Below are 16853 nucleotides of genomic sequence, written 5' to 3' on the forward strand. Positions count from 1 at the left end.
AGAAAGGGTACTGACTTCACTTTCTCGTTCTCTCTCTCTTCGCTCTTTCAAGACGCCCACGCACCCTCGCATACCACCAGCACACGCCTACGCCGTGGTCGATAAAGTCAGCCGCACACCAGGAGCGAAACAACACGGGAATGCGAGTCTCTCTCTCTCTCTCTCTTGAGCCGTCAAGGGCCGTCGGTCATGCACGAATTCCCGTAACCGCCATCGTTTGGCATGATGTGCCCCTCTACTATATGCCACCTCGCCGCTGCTGCTGCTGCTGCTCCTCCACGTCTCCGTCTCTCTCTGTATCTCTCCCTCGTTCTCCTTCCCGGCCCCACACCCTTACGCACACACACACACACACACATACAACTGTCTGTAGTTCGGTAGTGCACTAAGCGGCCCTGCGTCAACCCACACGCGCGCACGTACACAGGCACCTCTCTCTCTCGGCAATCATCCCACACTGTCGTGCGGATATCATCTTCAAGAGAAGAGGCTACCACGCATACACCGCCTCTTTATTTCTCGCAACTACCTCGTATTCATCCCTCTGGCCGTGACTAGACTCACGTAGGTGCGTGGGGTGCGGCTGAGTGCTCCTCCGCTGACACTCCTCGGCGTGTGTGCTGGTGTGTGTCTCTTTCTTTCGCTGTCGCTGTGTCTGAGCGGTGAACCCCCTTCTCCTTTCTCCTTGATAGAGTCCTTCTCCTTTTCTTTTCGATCGTCTCCTTTTCTCCTGCGCCCTGTTCTCTCCTTCCCCTAACTCCATCCACCGAGCCATCCAATCGCCGCAACGATGGACACCACGACAAACTACAACACTATCCTGCACCGAAAAGACAAGGTGACGCAGAAAGTCGTGGGCGCCGCAGCTGCAGGGATGCCATCCACCGCCGAGGGGAAGAGTGCCGCCAAGGCCTTCGACGGCAATGGCAACACTACTGTCGAGCGTGAGTCTCTCGAAGCCACGGACGAGGAGGAGACGACCAACACCTACGACGAGCCGCAGGCAGGCAAGCGAAAGTCGTCTGAGTCGAGCAGCAGCAGCAGCAACAGCAGCAGCACTACAATGAGCGGCGGCAGCTCGGTCTCGCGCTCGGAGACTGGTTCCCCGACGGATACCGCAGGCGCCCAGCTCACCGGTGGCCGCGGCGCGTCGGGCGACGGGACAGTGCAGGTTGTGATGTATGCGAAGCGTGTGACATACTCGTACAAAGAATCTCAGCCCTTCCCGAACGCAACCACGCCGTCGAGCATCACAGCAGCACAGGAACAGTGCCTGCCTGCGTCTGCAAACACGAGCGCCGCCTTCCCTGAAGGCGTTTCTCAGCTTCTAGAGCCGGTCATGCCAACGCCACCGCGCAGCAACTTCGTTGGTGGTCCCGGTGGTCCAGGTCGCTCCGGGCTTCGCGGCGCGGCAGCGTACACGCAGCTCTCCCCTCCCCCCTCCGCTCCACAGACAACCGGCGGGAGCGCGTTATACTCCTTCTCTGACAGTTACGCAGTTCCGCCGAGCACCGCCGTCAACGCTCCGTCGTTCTCGACCGCCTACCCCAATAGCACCAGCGCTGGCGCAGGATACTCTGCGGCATACGCGCCTGCGCAGGCACCGTACCACGAGTTCACAGGTGGACTCGCAACTCGCGCGGCTGGCCCGTCCGCCGCTGTTGACCCCCCGCGGAAGAACGCCGAGGAGGTGCCCGCACGGCGGAAGCGTCGCTGGGGCGCTGTTACAGACGCGGACGAGAACCAGCCGCGCCGCAGTCGTCGTATCCACATACAGGACAAAGCCGTGGAGGAGGACGAGAGATCGCATGAGGAGTACACCGGCAGCAGCTACTCGGACGAAGAAGGCAGCTACAGTTACAGTGGAGACGAGGAGAGCTACGAGTACTACGAAGAGTTCTACGAGGAAGAGGTAGAGGAGGATGAGGAGGATGAGGAGGAACCGCGCATCGACATTATCGAGGGCAGCGGCCACGGTAACACGCTGCACGATATCCTTTACGGCACCCCAAAGGCTGGCGCGAACGCCAACGAGAACTACAGCAGAGACCTCCGCGAGTCCGTGCGGTCAGACAGTCCCTACCACACGGTGACGGAGGACAAGCAGGAGCCCCCTCGCTACGGCCACCTACGCCCGCGTCACGACAGCGACGAAGGCGAAAAAGAGGACCGCCTCCGCTCCACGTCTGCCCACTCGTGGGAAGCCGCAACTAAGGTGGCGACGGCGCACCGTCGTTCTGCAACGCCGGAGCGGGTGAGTCGGCATCACCACCACCACAAGAAGTCAGCCAAGGGCTACGAGAGAACAGACGGCGAGGATGGCGAGAACCACCACCACTCCGCTGCGGGTGCCGGCAAGAAGCACAGGAAAGGCGTGTATGAGCACGGCGAGCCCTACACGGAGGGCACCTTCAAGGCCGAGGGCAGGAGGAGCAAGAAGGACAAGGCGGGAGGCCACTACGGACCCATGGCGGATCTCGACGACATTATGGAGCAGAGCACGGCCGACTCGGGCAGCGAAAGCAACGAAGCGCCGCATGAACCGGCTGGCAAGGACAGCCGGGCAGCCTTCCGCCCGTTGAGTTCTAGCGACACTGAGGATGTCGATGACTTCACCGCCCCTTCCAGAAGTCTCTCACGCAACCGCAAGAGTCGGCAGCTCGCCAAGGAAGTAAATAAGGAGGACCGTCGCCACCACCGCAGCGGTGCCGAGAGCATGGAGGCGACAAGGATCACGAAGTTGGATGCCAAGGACGGCGGCAAGGTCATTAGGGAGGAGGAGCCTATCAACACGCCGTCGCAGAAGCGCGCGGATGCGGGCGATGAGGCTTTGAGTGCGACGGAGCATGAGGACGGAGGTCGCTCGTTAGACAGGGACGCGAAGAGGGAGGACAAGAAGCCCAAGGTTGGCCTCCTCATTAGGTGCGCCTGCTGCTCAAAGGAGAAAAACACCGACGCCAAGGCCAGCGAGGAGAACAAGACGAAGTCCAAGTGCTGCCTCTTCGGCAAGGGCCGCTGCTGCTCGAAGGAGAAGGGCAGCGATGCCAAGGCCAAAGAAAAGGAGGACAAGAAGCCCAAGCGTGGCCTTATCATTACTTGTATCTGCTGCTCGAAGGAGAAGAGCAGCGACACCGAGGCCAGTGGGAAGGAGAACAAGACGAAGTCCAAGTGCTGCCTCTTCAAGTGCCGCTGCTGCTCGAAGGAGAAAGGCAGCGATGCCAAGGCCAAAGAAAAGGAAGACAAGAAGCCCAAGCGTGGCCTTATCATGACTTGTAGCTGCTGCTCGAAGGAGAAGGGCAGCGACACCAAGGCCAGTGGGAAGGAGAACAAGGGTGCCATCCTCGTTAACTGTGCCTGCTGCTCAAAGAAGGACAGCGGTGCCAAGGACAGGAAGGACAAGAAGCCTAAGGGTGGCAGCGGTGGCATGTTCAGCTGTCTCTTCGCCATGTGCAGCAGCACGAAGAGTACCAAGGATCAGGTGGCGGACAAGAAAGGCAAGGAGACCGACGAGGAGGAGGAAGGAGCGAAGCCCGACGCGACAGCCCCATCCAAGAGTCTTACCACGTCGCCTGCCGAGAGTCCAGTATATCATCAGTCCAGTAGTCAGCAGTTGAACCAGAAGAGTGACAAGGTAGAGAGGGCGTTCAAGGTTTCCAAGTCACGGCAGCCGAAGCAGCAGGAGGAAGAGGAAGAAGTCACGGCTGAAACATCAAAGCCTGCGTCCTCAGTCTCATCAGCGGCGATGACAGGGGAGCTCGAAGACCACAGCGAGGACAGTGCCTCGTTCCCTCCAAAGAATGCGAAGCGCGGCGGCACTCAAGCCCTGTCTGATAGCGCTCGTGTTGCAGCAGCCGCGTTGAGTCAAGGAGACTCTGAAAATGAGGCGAGTGCACCGGTCAGCAAGAAGGCATCGCTTCAGCTGACCCCGAGGCCCTCGTCACGCTCGGCTGGTCAAGTTCACCATCGGCACAGTCGCACAGGGTCCGCGAGGGCGCAGAGAGGCACTGCCGCACCGTTCACTGGTCACTCGCGCTTTCACAGAAAGCCGGAGAACCCTGGTGTTGTGATTCCCGTGGACGAGAGCGACGAGTGGAGCGTCTCGAACTCGGCCAAGGCACAGCAACAGCGACGTTACCGCCATCGCCAAACACGAGTCGTCGAGTATCGAAGCAAACACAGAAGCGAGAAGAGCAGTCGGCGCAACAGGGCTGAGAGCAGCCGCGCCGACAGAGCTATGTTGCTCAATGAGAAGCCGAGGAATAGATCCTCGTCTAGTGCGGGTAGGAAGCGGTCATTGTCAGCATCGTGAAAGCTCAAGGCGCACGTGGCACGTGGGATGGCGTCGATTGGTCATCGAAGACTGGCCTGCAGGCGACTTTCCACGCTGCCCTTTCTTTGGACCGGAGGGAAACGTGGGGACTGGCTTGACGGGGACAGGTGCAGGAAGCGCTGCCTTTGTTCTTTGTTCTTTGGGGGCTCGTTCTTTCGTGTGCTGTGGTGGACGGTGCTGCTGTCACACATACACATGTTATGTGTGAGTGTGTGCGCGCTATGTTGTCGACCCTTGTTGCTCCCTTCTATTCTGATTCTCATCTCTCCATTGGTCCCTTCCCCCTCCCCCTCCCTCCATCCTCCACCTCATTCACTTGTACGGAAGCACGTCACTTCCTCCTTGATATCTCTCGCTCTCTGTTTTTTTTTCATTTTCTACTGTCCCAGTTGTTTGCGTGGTGCATGTATGCCTTTGTACATGAAGCCCGTAATGCTGTGTATGCCCTCTCGGCTTGTGCGTCCATGCTTACCGTGTTGAACGCGCTCCTGTGGCGCACATGTGAGCACGTCGAATGCACCCACACGCGCAGCCCTTGGCCTCCACCACCATCCCCGGCAGAGAGGCACAAGGGCCATGCAACAGTGGAGAGGCAATGATAGGAATAGAGCGCTTTCAAGTGTGTGTGTGTGTGTGTGTGTGTGTGTGCGCGCTGTTGCTGCTGCTGCTGCTGTTCTGTTTGTCTCCCTCCCCCCTCTCCATCCCCCTCTCTGCACCCCACCCACGCACGTACGCACATATATGCGTACGTAGTGCTGGGTGATTTCTCCTTTGTTCTTTCCCTTTTGGTCGTCCAAATCTAACCTTCGTTGTCCACCCCCTCCCCTCCCTTCCCTCTCTCTATAATCTGCCTTCACCACATGTCTGTTACGAGTAGAGGTGGAGAGGAGGAGGAGGGGGATGGGGATGCTGATAGACGATTGTCGCTGCGTGTCCCCTCGGGCTCTTTTCTTCCTCGCTTTATTTCCTTTTCCGGCGCCGTCCCCACCCCCACCCCAACCACCAGCCACAAACCACCCGCTCTCCTTCTACTCCAGAGGGAAGCCAAGTGGGAAGGACAGGGTAAAGGGGAGGAGGGGCAGGCAAGCATCCCATCGGCCACCTCCAGCGCTGTGTCCGATATATGTATACACACATCACTGGTGTCTATTCATTGTCACTCGATCGCCGTTTTTCGTGTGCTTTCGCTTCTTTTCTTCTCCTCTCGGTGCCCCTTCCTTCCCCCCCCCTCCCCTCCTCTCCCCTCCATTCTTCCTTCCTCCTTCCTCCCCCTCTTTTACCGTCCGCATCGCCGTTTACCTTTTTGCTATCTACTCTGGCACACACCTTTATACGCACAGAGACGATTCTTTGTTGTGGTGGTTGTTGTTTTAGTTTTCTGTGTTGTTGTGCTGACGATATCGCCTGCCATTCTTGTGGCTCTTGGGTTGTGTGCCGTGATCCCTCACGCCCCCGCTCACCCTCTTCATCCGCTCCTCCGTGTTGGTCCTTCCCTCGTTGTCTCTTCAGCACCTCCCTTGTTGCTGTTGTTGTTGTTGCCTGCGTGTTTGTTCGCTGGTCTTGCTCTGCTGGTGATGATGCTCTGTGTACGTTGTGCTGAAGCGGCAGATTTTCGTGGTGTAGTCGTCGCGTGGAACCTATTGTGTGTGTGTGTGTATGTGTGTGTATGTGTATGTGTATGTGTGTGTGTATGTGTGTGTATGTGTGTGTGTATGTGTGTGTGTATGTGTGTGTGTGTGTGTGTGTGTGTGTGTATGTGTGTGTGTGTGTGTGTGGCGTGTGTGTGTGTGTATGTGTGTGTGTGTGTGTGTGTGTGGCGTGTATGCACTAGAAAGCGTGGCTAGAGCTTGTATATGTGCTTGTTTCTCTTCGTCCTGTATCTCTTTCCGTGCTCTCTTGCTTTATTATTACTATTATGCACGTGTGCGCGTCTGTGTGTGTGTGTGCGCATGCCTCTTTTGATGGGTCACACGCAAACACATGCGCGCACACTCGCCACTACAGCCTCGATCATAACGAGCGCCACCCCTTGCCGCATTCGTTTTCTGTTCGCGCTCTGTTACGGAATACTGCAGAGTGGGGGGTGAGATTCGAGCTCCGTTTTCTTTTTCTTCTCGTCATTTTTTCCTTGCATAGGTGGCGCTGTACGTGATGTCACTCCTAATGTGGACCCCTCATAACCCCAAAAGCACCGCGGCATAGCTCTACCTGTTGTTGGTTGTTGTTGTTTGTTGTTGTTCGTGTGTGTGTGCGTGTGTGTACACGCGTGCGTACGTCCCTTTCCCGAAACGTTGTGCGCACACAACTACCCATGTGAGTCTCTGTACGCGTCCCAACTGTTTGCTTTCTTAGATTCACCCGGACTCGCCTTCCTTTCAGGGCTTTGGGAGGGAGGAAGGGGGGCTTTTCGTTTTTTTTTCTCTCTGTGTGCTCATTCTGCGATAGAGCATGAGCTGAATTTCATCCGACCCCTTCTCCTCTCTAAACCACTGGCTTGCCACAGGCCCTACATCGCGTGGCGCGAAGCAGCCCTAGACACGCCTCACCGCCGCTCCCGCATCATGCCGGTCGCCGCCTGGCGCATCCTCCCCTCGCGGTGGCTCCGGCCTCCCCACACCGCTGTAGGCAGCGCGAGGGCCGGGGGGTGGGATATGCGCTCGCGTCACGCTGGCGCTCTGCCTATCATATGGATGGCGCAGACGTGTTCGCTGACCCAGGTCGCTCCGATGCAACGCCATCCAGGACGTGACCGTGTCACTACCAGAGGTGATTCTGCATCTGGCAGGGGATAGGCCTGGGGAGGGCTGCTTGGCTTCACCACCCAGTGCGTCGTTAGCGGACCCTGAGATACGACGCACTGAGCGGTGCCCACGCGTCATCAGAGACATGCTTAGGGATGGAGTAAGCAAGTGCGGCCCTGTATGCGCTTGTGGGTGTGCCGATGTGTGGTGTTGCCGTCCTCTGTTTTCTTCCTTCTCCCACCGGGTGTGACTTTTCTGTTATTGTGTGTTTCTCTTGTTCTTTGGCCTGTTTGGCTCTTCTTGCTTGTAGGTTTGATAGAGATGCTGAGGCCCAGCAACCGCTGCCAGTCCTTGATGGTACCCCCCTCTCTCCCAAGCATCACCACCAACATCACCTCGATCCCCACTGTCCACCTCTCTTTCCCCGCATAGGTCCAAGGCTTCGATCCTTCGTCCATCTCAGCACGCGCACAGGCACAAACGAGGGTGCACACAAGCGGTAGTGCCTCTTGTCGGCTTCGCTAGCCACAGCCGTGCACGGTGATGTGTGTTCATGTGGCTGTGATGTCTTCGAAAGCCGCATCGCCCCTCTCCCTCCCTGTCGTCTATTAGAACTCCCCTAACAAACTTAGCAGCGTTTCGAGAGAGAAAGAGAAAACAATAACCACAAAAAAAATGTATATATATATATATGTGTATATACATATATAAAGAGAATGTCGGTATTTGAAGCGTCTTTCGCTATGCGTATGTGTGTGCCTGCGCTGGCAGGGGAGCAGCGTGTCATCGGCTCTGTCGTGTGTCCGCCTCTGCCACTCAGCCGAGGAGGAGGGGAGGAAAGGGGGCTTCTAGGCGGGAGAAGGGAAAGTGCATGTGAAGCGCGCCTCTTGCCTCTTGCCTCTCTCTCCCCCCCCCGCTGTCCTGCTGAACGCGCCTCTCTCACCGGCAACGAGAGATGGGGCGTGACACGGGCCAGGAAAAGGCTGTGCCGAGTCATTTCAGAACATCGCGCTTCAATGAACTACCCCCTTCTTGCACCCCTCCTTCCTTCGCTCTCCCTCCCTCTACGGACCACCGCAACCACACGGGCACGCAATTCATTTTTGTGTTTGTGTGTGGAAGGAGGTGTCGCTTATACATATATCTATATATATATATATAGATAGATAGATATGTGTGTGCGTGTTTTGAGGGATGGAGTTGTTTCTTAGTTAGCAGCTTCGCATCTTTGTCTCGTCTTTTCTCTCCAGCCACCCACTTGTGTTGGTTTGCCCTCCTTTTTTCTTCATCATTCTTGCTCTTCTTTGCTGCACCTCTGTCTTACCCCTCTCCTTCACGCTCTTCTCCTCCTCCTCCCATCTGCTCGGACACACACCCAGTAAGTTATCGCAGTGGGCCCGGCGAACACACGCGCGCACAACTCGAGAACGAACGAGAAAATAGAAAGGCATCACCTGCATACAAAACCTGCCGCGATTCCCGGGGCATCAACGTCACGGTCGGGACCAAGAGGAACAAGCGAAGAACGCCCACGAGAAGCGCCAGCCAAGGCGGAGAACAGTCCAGCGAAGCGGCGCCGCGGAGGAGATTGTTGTCATAGGTAGTTGGTGATGGATGTTGGCTACCTACTCGTCTCCCCACTGTCACTCACTCTCTCTCTCTCTCGTCGACTCCTCTCCCTTTCTCTCTGACGCCCTCTCGTGCATGTGCGCGCTACTGTGGCACACGCACACGCACCCGCTCTGTGTCTCTTCCTTGTCGTTCGTGCTCGGACATAACAGAAGCAGTACACACACACACACACGCATACATACATACATACACACACCTCTCTCTCGTCTCCTGCGCGCTGCTGCTTCTTTTTTTCCCCCTTGCTCCCTTTCCCTCCTGATCTCTGTAGCCGGCTACACTTTGGCTCTTCCGTTTATGTCTCCTTCACTCTCTCTCTCTGTTCTCTGTCGTCGACTTCCACACACACACACACACATATTTACGTCTTTCATTTTTCTTCTGATTTCTTTCTCCGTAACCCTCGAAAACGACTCTGGGAGCTTCCTTTGCCCACGCCTCCTTGTGGCGCTCCCCCTCCCCCCCCCCGTCTTGGGGTGCTGCCCGCCCCTCTCTATCCACTCTCCCGTGCGCTCGTGGTGCCGCTACGTTTGTGCGTACGTGACGGCCGTGAAGACGGTGCATCGTCTGTCGTCGCTGTACGAAGGTCTGCCCCTCACATCCGCTCGCGCGCTCGCTCGTCGTGTGTGCACAAAGAAAAGAAGATACCTTCGCTTGTGCCTGTGCCTGTCTGTCCGTGTCTTTCAGCGCCGTCTATTGACATCATTCTTTTTCACCCCACGCCCTTCTTGCCTCTCTCCCCTGTGGTGGTGGTGCTCTGTTACTCATTTTCGTCGGGCAGACTCGTGCGCGCCTCTTCGCTTCCTTGCTGTCACTCCCTTGCGGTGGCGAGCACGCAGCAGCCTTGCGTCGCTCTCTCTCTCTCCCTCTCTCCTTGGTCTTCCTGGAATTGTGTGGGCAGCGGATGTAAATGAGCAGGAGGGTTTTCGCCTCTCTTCCTCTTTCTTTTTGTATGTTTCCGCCTCCCTGAATATCCACAAGCGCTGGAATGCAGCAGATGCACTGGACCGCGGCGCGCGGCCAGCTGTCTGGTCCTCAACACTCGCAACACCCTGCACCGCAGGCATCCACCCATGCTAGCCAGAAGCAGCAGCAGCAGCAGCAGCAGCACTTGCATCAGAATGGGCCTCCGGGGCTGACCGCGGCCGGCATGGGCGGCGGCAGTGCAGGGGTGAATATTTCTTCAGGTGCCTCCGCCGGCGCGTCTGCTGCTCGCGCAAACGTCAACAGCAACGCCTTTTATAACTCCCGCTTTTCGCACCCGATGGGCCCGCTACCGCCTGCTCAGAATCAGCAGCAGCAGGTCTTTGCCGTTTCACAGCAGCCTCTTGGCGCGCAGCTGCAGCAGCAACAGCGCTCTCCTCGATCACTGTCAGGTCCGACTCCCAATAACGTCGCTGGTGGGAATATAAGCGGTCTAGAGACGAGCGCGACGCTCGCCGGGCGCGAGGCGCCGGCCATCGCGGGAGCCAACTCCGCCGCCGCGCACACAAGCTCTGCCGCAGTCGGAGTGTTCTTAAGCGGTACTCGCACCAACTTCACCGACTTCGGAGCGGCAGCAGCGTACGGACTCGGTGCCGGTGGGGTCGGCTCGCCGAGCGGGCCCACCGCCAACGCTGGCAGCACCCTTGCGGATGCAAATGATGAGGAGGTGAACCAGCTGTTACGCGAGCTAGAGTTCTCAGTGGACAGCCCGCACGCGTTGGCAGTGCTGCGAGACGCCGTGGACGCCATCGAAGCACGTGCGCTGGCCAACTTTGACCCTCTGTCCCGAGACACGTTCCTGGAGCAGCGCATCCGCGATGTCCTGACGGAGCTGTCGCGAACGTCGAACGAGCGTTCCCTGCTGCTCGCCGTGAGTCTCATAGAGGCGTTGATCCCGATCGCCTACACCAGCCCTCATTCCAAGTACACACGCCTCTGCCGCAGTCTCTCGGTGCTGCGGCAGAGCGGGAATGAGAAGGCCGCCAGGGAGGCGCAGCGGGTGTACAAGCTGCTGCTGGAGGCGGATGCGCGCTACCCGGGGCCGGAGTCGCCGCTGAAGGCGTTTGTGCAGAAGGAACTCCGCGAAAACTGCGAGCAGGCGCTCCTGCAACTCCACGGCCGCGTGCAGCAGGCGAAAGCGGCCTTTCCGGCGCAGTTCTTTTCCATCATGTTGGGCTGCGCCGCCACTGCGGAAGTAAACCCGCGCTACATCTCTGGCAAAACCCGTGCGCAGGCGATTCAGCTCGGCACAATGCTCACGGGCAGCCCCGATCCGCTGCTCCGCAAAGCCGCTTACGAGTGCCTCGTCGCCATCTTCCGAAACACGAGCAACATGCGACCCAACGAGCTGGTTCTGGAGAGCCGCCGCCTCTGCGATGAGTGCATGCGGACACTGAACGCGAGTCAGCACAACGAGGGCCACGTTGTATCGGCTCTGAAGGCGCTGCATGCCCTCCTCAGCAGCCGCGGGCTCTTGGCGATCGACAGACAGATGATACCGCAGCTGTGCGTGCTCGTCACGGAGCAGCACCGGGTGTCCAAGTCGCTACTGGTGCGCAGCGCAGTGTGCGACCTTGTGCCCATCATTGCGCCGGTCGACATCGCGTCTATGCCGCGCCGCACCACGTACTGCGCGATCGTCATGGAGCCAGTGAAGAACGTGCGCGATGAGCGCTTCAAGGCGCACGAGCTGCATAATGTGGCTTCCTTTGTCCGCAGCGTCGGGTACCGCGTGCTTGACGCAACAAATCGCACAAACTTGGAGTCGATCCTGCACCGCTACATCTCCCGTCCGGAGACGCAGGAGGCTTGCTGGTCCATCATGGCGGCCATCTGCGCATCCTCGATGTCGGCCAGCGGAGGCGCGGCATCGGTGGCACCCATGGCCGGACGCCGTGTAGACTACGTCAGTACATCTACCACACTCCCGAGCCCCACAGCGCAGAACACCCATCAAGACCTCTCCTTGACGCCCTCCATGGTTGAGGTGCGCAAGGCCTCGCAACACTCCAGCCGCGAAAACTTAGCAACCTCGCCGTCGGCGCTTCAGCGGCACTTCTCGTACCACCACGGTGACGATAACGACGATCAGGCCAGCGTTCCACTTGTCTCCGCTAGGACCGCCTCACAACGGTCCGGAGGCACGTGCTCCCTCAGCGCCTCCCCTACCTCGACGAACGCACCAGCCTTCAATCTCTCCACCTTCAGCGCACACCACACTGTGACCATCGACGACGTTGTCCTGCGCTGTCTGCCGTATCTCGCCCACGCCATCTTGACCGAGTCACTAGTAGACTCCCTCCGTGTAATTCAAGTCTCGTGCCCGCAGCTGCGCGCTGATGTGCAGACGGCTCTGGACAAGCTGGTGGATAGCGTGCTGAAGGAGCCTTTCGCGCCGTCCGCGACGGCAGCGACCGTCACACTGCCCCAGTATTTTTCCCAGCTGCCAAGCTCCACGGCGCAGCAGCAGCAGCAGCAGCAAACCCAATCCCTTTACAGCCGTGACGGTGGCGATGGGAGCGCAGGTGGGTTTTTGAGTGCGGCAAGGAACAGTGTCTCCCGCACCGCCGGGTCTCACCCGCTCAGCCCCGCTAGTGGCCCGGAGCCGGTCATGACGCTATCTCGTCCAGGGACATGCAGCACGCCGATCGGTGGCGGGCCGGTGGGGCGGCTCACACAGTACTTTCGGCCGAGCGAGAGCGTGGCAACGCACCGAGGTGAGGGCAGCACGAGCAGCCCGACCACGACCTCGCCGGTGGCAATGCGCAACACCTCTGGCCATTTACCCTCGGGGAACAACAGCTTCCTGGGCCCCGACAGCGCCTACACCGTCGGTGGCGGCGACTCGAACAGCGGAGCCCCGTACGGTGCTGGCGGACCACTTCGCTGCTCCCCGCTCTCCACATCGATGAGCACGCCCTTCAGTCCCGTGACGCACATGGCGGCAGGCGGCAGCGGTGCAGGTAGCGGAAATGCCGCAGCAGCTTCGCCGCCGGTGCTCAAGAACGACTTGACGGTGGCGCTGAAGGTGTTCACGGAGCGGCCCCTAACATCGGTGCAGCACCTGCATGATCTTAAGAACTCGGTAATTGCCTTCCAGCGTCACGAGGATCCGCTCGTGCGGCAGCAGAGCAGCGAGACGATCATTTCGAGCTTGCGGCAGTGGATAGCCTACGCGAAGGAGCACAAGACTTCAACCTACTCCACACGCGTGACAGAGATATTGGAGGCGTACATGAAGAACGTCCTGATGGAGGTCGACCGCCAGTGCGGACTGTACGAGATTACGCTGCTGGCAAACGCCACGAGCCTGCGCGTCTTTTTATCAGAGCAGCGCATCCTGTCCTCGCTGCTGAGTTTCCTGAACAGCACAGCGCTGGTACGCGAGAAAACGGTGGAGCTGCTCGTCGCCATCACGCAGGACTCCAAGCCCTCCCCTTCTGTCGTGGCGGTGCAGCAGAGCCTGTACGTCACTGTCGAATCGTGTGTGGTGGTGCTCGAGTATACGAACGACGTGAGCATGCTCCTGCGCAGCATGGCCGACCTGCAGACCTTTACCCGGCTGTGCATCCGTCAGCTTAACAACCACCTCAGCCGCATCTTCTACGCCTTTCGCAAGCGTCTTTTAGAAGTCAGCGTGCCGGACGTGGTGCTGCTTTCCATTCTCAAGACACTCGAGATCATCCTGCAGGCACTGGCGAAGGACGAGAAAACCATCTTGCAGCACCAGGACGACGTGCTAGAGCTCTACGACCCGGTTGTGGAGATACTGAAGCAGTCGCCGTCGCCGACGCTGAGCCATGCTGCCATCAACGTTCTCGTGTACGTACACGAGATGTGCATCCCGAGCGCCTCGACGGATCTGCGTAAGCAGCAGGAGCTGATCACCGCGCTGACACACGTCTACACCAGCAGCACCTGCACTGTGAACGAATCGCTGAGTATGCTGACGCTGTTTGGCCAGCTCGGCGCCATCGACCCCTCCGCACAGTCCGTTGCAACAACCGCAAAGAAGAAGGAGGAGGCTGTCATCCAGGATGAGGCTGACCTGGAGCTCACCTACGACTACACGGTGATTGTATACCGCACGCTGAGCCGCATGTTGGACGCGTCACTCTCGGATGCCGTCTGTTCTCAGGCCCTGCGCACCCTGCTCCAGTTCATCCGCTTCACGCAAGACAAGAAGGACCTCGTCGGCGGCGTCCACGCCGTTCGGGCGGTGCTCCAGATCACGAAGCGCGTGACAGATAACCCGGCCCTGCGGGTGGAGGCGCTGCATGTATTGGCAGCCGTTACCGCCATGCGGCATGAGCGTATTGTACGGCTCATGTTGCCTGAAATTGTGGTCCTGCTGGAGCAGCTGTGGACCCCGAAAGACCGCCCGCTCTTCCGCGCTGTCCTGGAGGTGGTGAGCGCGCTGAAGCCCGGCAAGCTGTCGGGCAAGGAGCAGTCGGAGTCGTGGGCGTGGCTGTATCCGCGACTGGTGGACGTGGCGCTGCAGGACCGCACTGAGTCGCGCGAGTTCTGCCTCCGCGTTGTGGAGATTGTGCTGAATGCCAGCTACATTCCGCCGCACTGCATCCCCGTTGTGTTTCCGATGCTACTTCAGTTCCTGCAGCAATCAGATCAGCTGGTGGATGTGCGCAGCCAGTCCCTGTGCGCCGCCGTGCACATCGTGTGCGAGCTGAAGGCGGTCCAGTTCTTCTCGTCGCTGCTGCACGGCATCTGCACCCTCATGCGGCACTGCGAGCTGAACGAAGATCTCGGCCCGCGCCTCTCCACCCCAGGGGTTCGGGAGTCACTCAAGGTCTTGGCGGCGCTGCACCCCAGCGGCCGCAGCACGATCAAGATGCTGCGTGACCGCATCGGCGAGGGGGATGAGCGCATGACGAACCCGACCGGGTCCCCCATATTCAACACCATGGGCCTGCCAGCAGCTAGTGTCACGAGTTTCGCCAGCGGCGGGCAGGGTGGCGGATTGGGAGTAGCGAATCCAGCGAATTCAGGGCTTGGTCCGCTAGTCAATATCGGCGGCTTTGGCGCCTCTGCCACTGGTGGCGGCGCAGCAGCAGCGGGCGGGGCGGCCGGTGGTGGGTCTTACCTGCGGCTCACAAACATGTCGGAGACCTTTGCAGGGGCTGAGGAAGAGGACGTAGGGCTGAGCCTCAGCGCTGACACGGCAGGCCAGGAAGTCGACCTCTTCATGAAGCATGTGGAACTGGGCTTCCGTCTCAAGGAGAACAAGTTGCGCGAGTGGTTCGCCGAGTTCCAGAAGTACATCATTCTCATCTCCCCGCACCCGGCGTTCCGCATGATGGTGGACCTGCTTGACAAGCATGAACCCCTTCGCCGCGGACTCTTCTTGCCTTCGTTCAAGTGCCTTTACGAGTCCCTGTCGGCTGACCAAATCAAGAAGCTGAACGAGATGCTGACCCTCGTGCTGAACTGCTCTGATCACGAGCTGTCGAGCAAGTGTCTCGGGCTCGCTGACTACCTCGACCATAACGAGCCGAACGTGAAGCCGGAAGTGCTGGAGGTGGTGCGGGCGATGCGGCGAGTCGACTGTCATCGCGTCAGTCACCCCTCCGAGAACGGGTCGCTTCTTCTGCGCAGCACGGCGAGTAGCGCGAACAACGTCATCTCTCTGCGCACCCGCAGCTCCACGTCAGCAGGGCTGCCAAAGGCGGGGTTCTCTACTTCCAGTGACGCTCCCATGGATGCGCTGCCCACGGCGAAGGTTCGCGGACGGAAGGCACCAGTTTTCCAGCGCAGCTCAAACAGCAGTGCCGGGGTAGCAGGCGATGAGTCCGGAACGGCAGGTGCCGAAGCCAACAGTGGTGCCTCGACGGCACTTGCCAGCCCAAAAAACAGCGCAAACGGCCGCCGCAGCGCTTCTCACCGCGATGTGGACATGTCCGAGCTCACCTCCTTTGACGGCAACGAGAATGACTCCACTGAGTCTGGACGGCAGCAGTCGCAGCCCATCGGCTTGCCGATGTCGCAGGCACCGGCTCAGGAAGAGGAGGCGGAGCGGCGCAGCTGCTCGCCCGTGGACACGCTCGATGGGGCAGAGAGCGAGAGCAAGGCGGAGGACGTAGTGGCCCCTGTCAGCACCGACCATCCGTCGGTTGAAGTGCTAGGCGCGGCGGGAGTGCATGTCATGGGAAGCTACAGGCCTCTTGTGAACTCCGTCGTGCGTCGTTGCGACTCGAACGCGCCGCAGCAGTCCGGGGTGACCAGCCAGTTTCACATCATCAGCACCGCTAGCACTCACAGTAACGACCTCAGCAGCGACACCCGTGACGGTGACCTGCCGCCGGCCGGGGCCCACATCCCGGCGCAGCCAAACATGCTCTTCTCGACCGAGGACATCGTCCGCGCAGCAGAGAGAACCCGTATGTACGACAAGGCGCTCAGCTATCTGGAGAACCGTCTTCTGGCCATGCTCAACCTCTACCGGTACACGAAGATGCCACGGGAGGTGATCCACAAGACGGTGTGGCCGCTGGCATGGCTCTACAGCCAGCGTGAAATGCAGGACTCCGTCGTAGGACTCTTCCGCGCTATCCGCTACGAAGGCGGCGAGGACCAAGCAGGCTTCGGCTACGAGCTGCTCTGCTGGTGGAGCAAGGCACAGAACACGTACTCCAAGTCCATCACGCAGCAGGCGATGCGCGATATGACGGTGCCGCCGCACATTCTTGAAGGCTACGTGCGCACCCTCACCCTGTGCGGTGAGTGGAGCCGGGCCTATGACGTGGCCATGAAGGTCTGTTCACGGCCGGAGGCGTACGTTTCCTCGACGGTCGCGCGCTGCGGTGCAACGGCCGCGTGGCTGCTCGGGCGGTGGGATGACGTGCAACACCTCGCGGAGCGGCTCTCCATGTCGGAGCAGCACACCACGGCACTCCGCCTCTTCTTTCTCAACGGCGTGGCGCTGAAGAGCGCCATTACGGAGCACAGCAGCGCCGCCTACGAGAATCTGCGACACATGATCACACAGTCGAAGCTCGTGATTGACGAGAGCCTGCGCACTCTTCTCCCGCTCAGCTACACGCATGCCTACGAGAGTCTGACAATGCTGCAGCACTTCACGGAGATGGAGGAGATGATCGACTACTGCCACTGCCGCTCTACCAAGGGTCGCCAGCAGATTTACGAGCGGTGGA

The 16853-nt window shown here is 59.4% G+C and overlaps 2 protein-coding genes across 2 annotated transcripts in view; both read left to right on the top strand.

Moving 5' to 3' along the window:
- Positions 1–874: 874 nt before the first annotated feature.
- LMJF_20_1110 (conserved hypothetical protein) lies at positions 875–4309 on the top strand (the record flags this gene model as incomplete). Its single annotated transcript, XM_001682811.1, has 1 exon — positions 875–4309. One exon carries the CDS (start codon positions 875–877, stop codon positions 4307–4309), a length of 3435 nt encoding a protein of 1144 aa, XP_001682863.1.
- A 5388-nt stretch (positions 4310–9697) lies between these two features.
- Positions 9698–16853, top strand: part of LMJF_20_1120 (putative phosphatidylinositol 3-kinase) — a gene marked incomplete at both ends in the record, with an annotated part of 9840 nt that continues 2684 nt past the window's right edge. The window contains one exon of the mRNA XM_001682812.1: positions 9698–16853. This exon is cut by the window's right edge and continues 2684 nt beyond it. Coding sequence (XP_001682864.1) covers positions 9698–16853 — 7156 coding nt within the window.

Source organism: Leishmania major, chromosome 20 (genome assembly GCF_000002725.2).
Source record: "Leishmania major strain Friedlin complete genome, chromosome 20".
In the NCBI taxonomy this organism is placed as follows: Eukaryota; Euglenozoa; class Kinetoplastea; order Trypanosomatida; family Trypanosomatidae; genus Leishmania; species Leishmania major.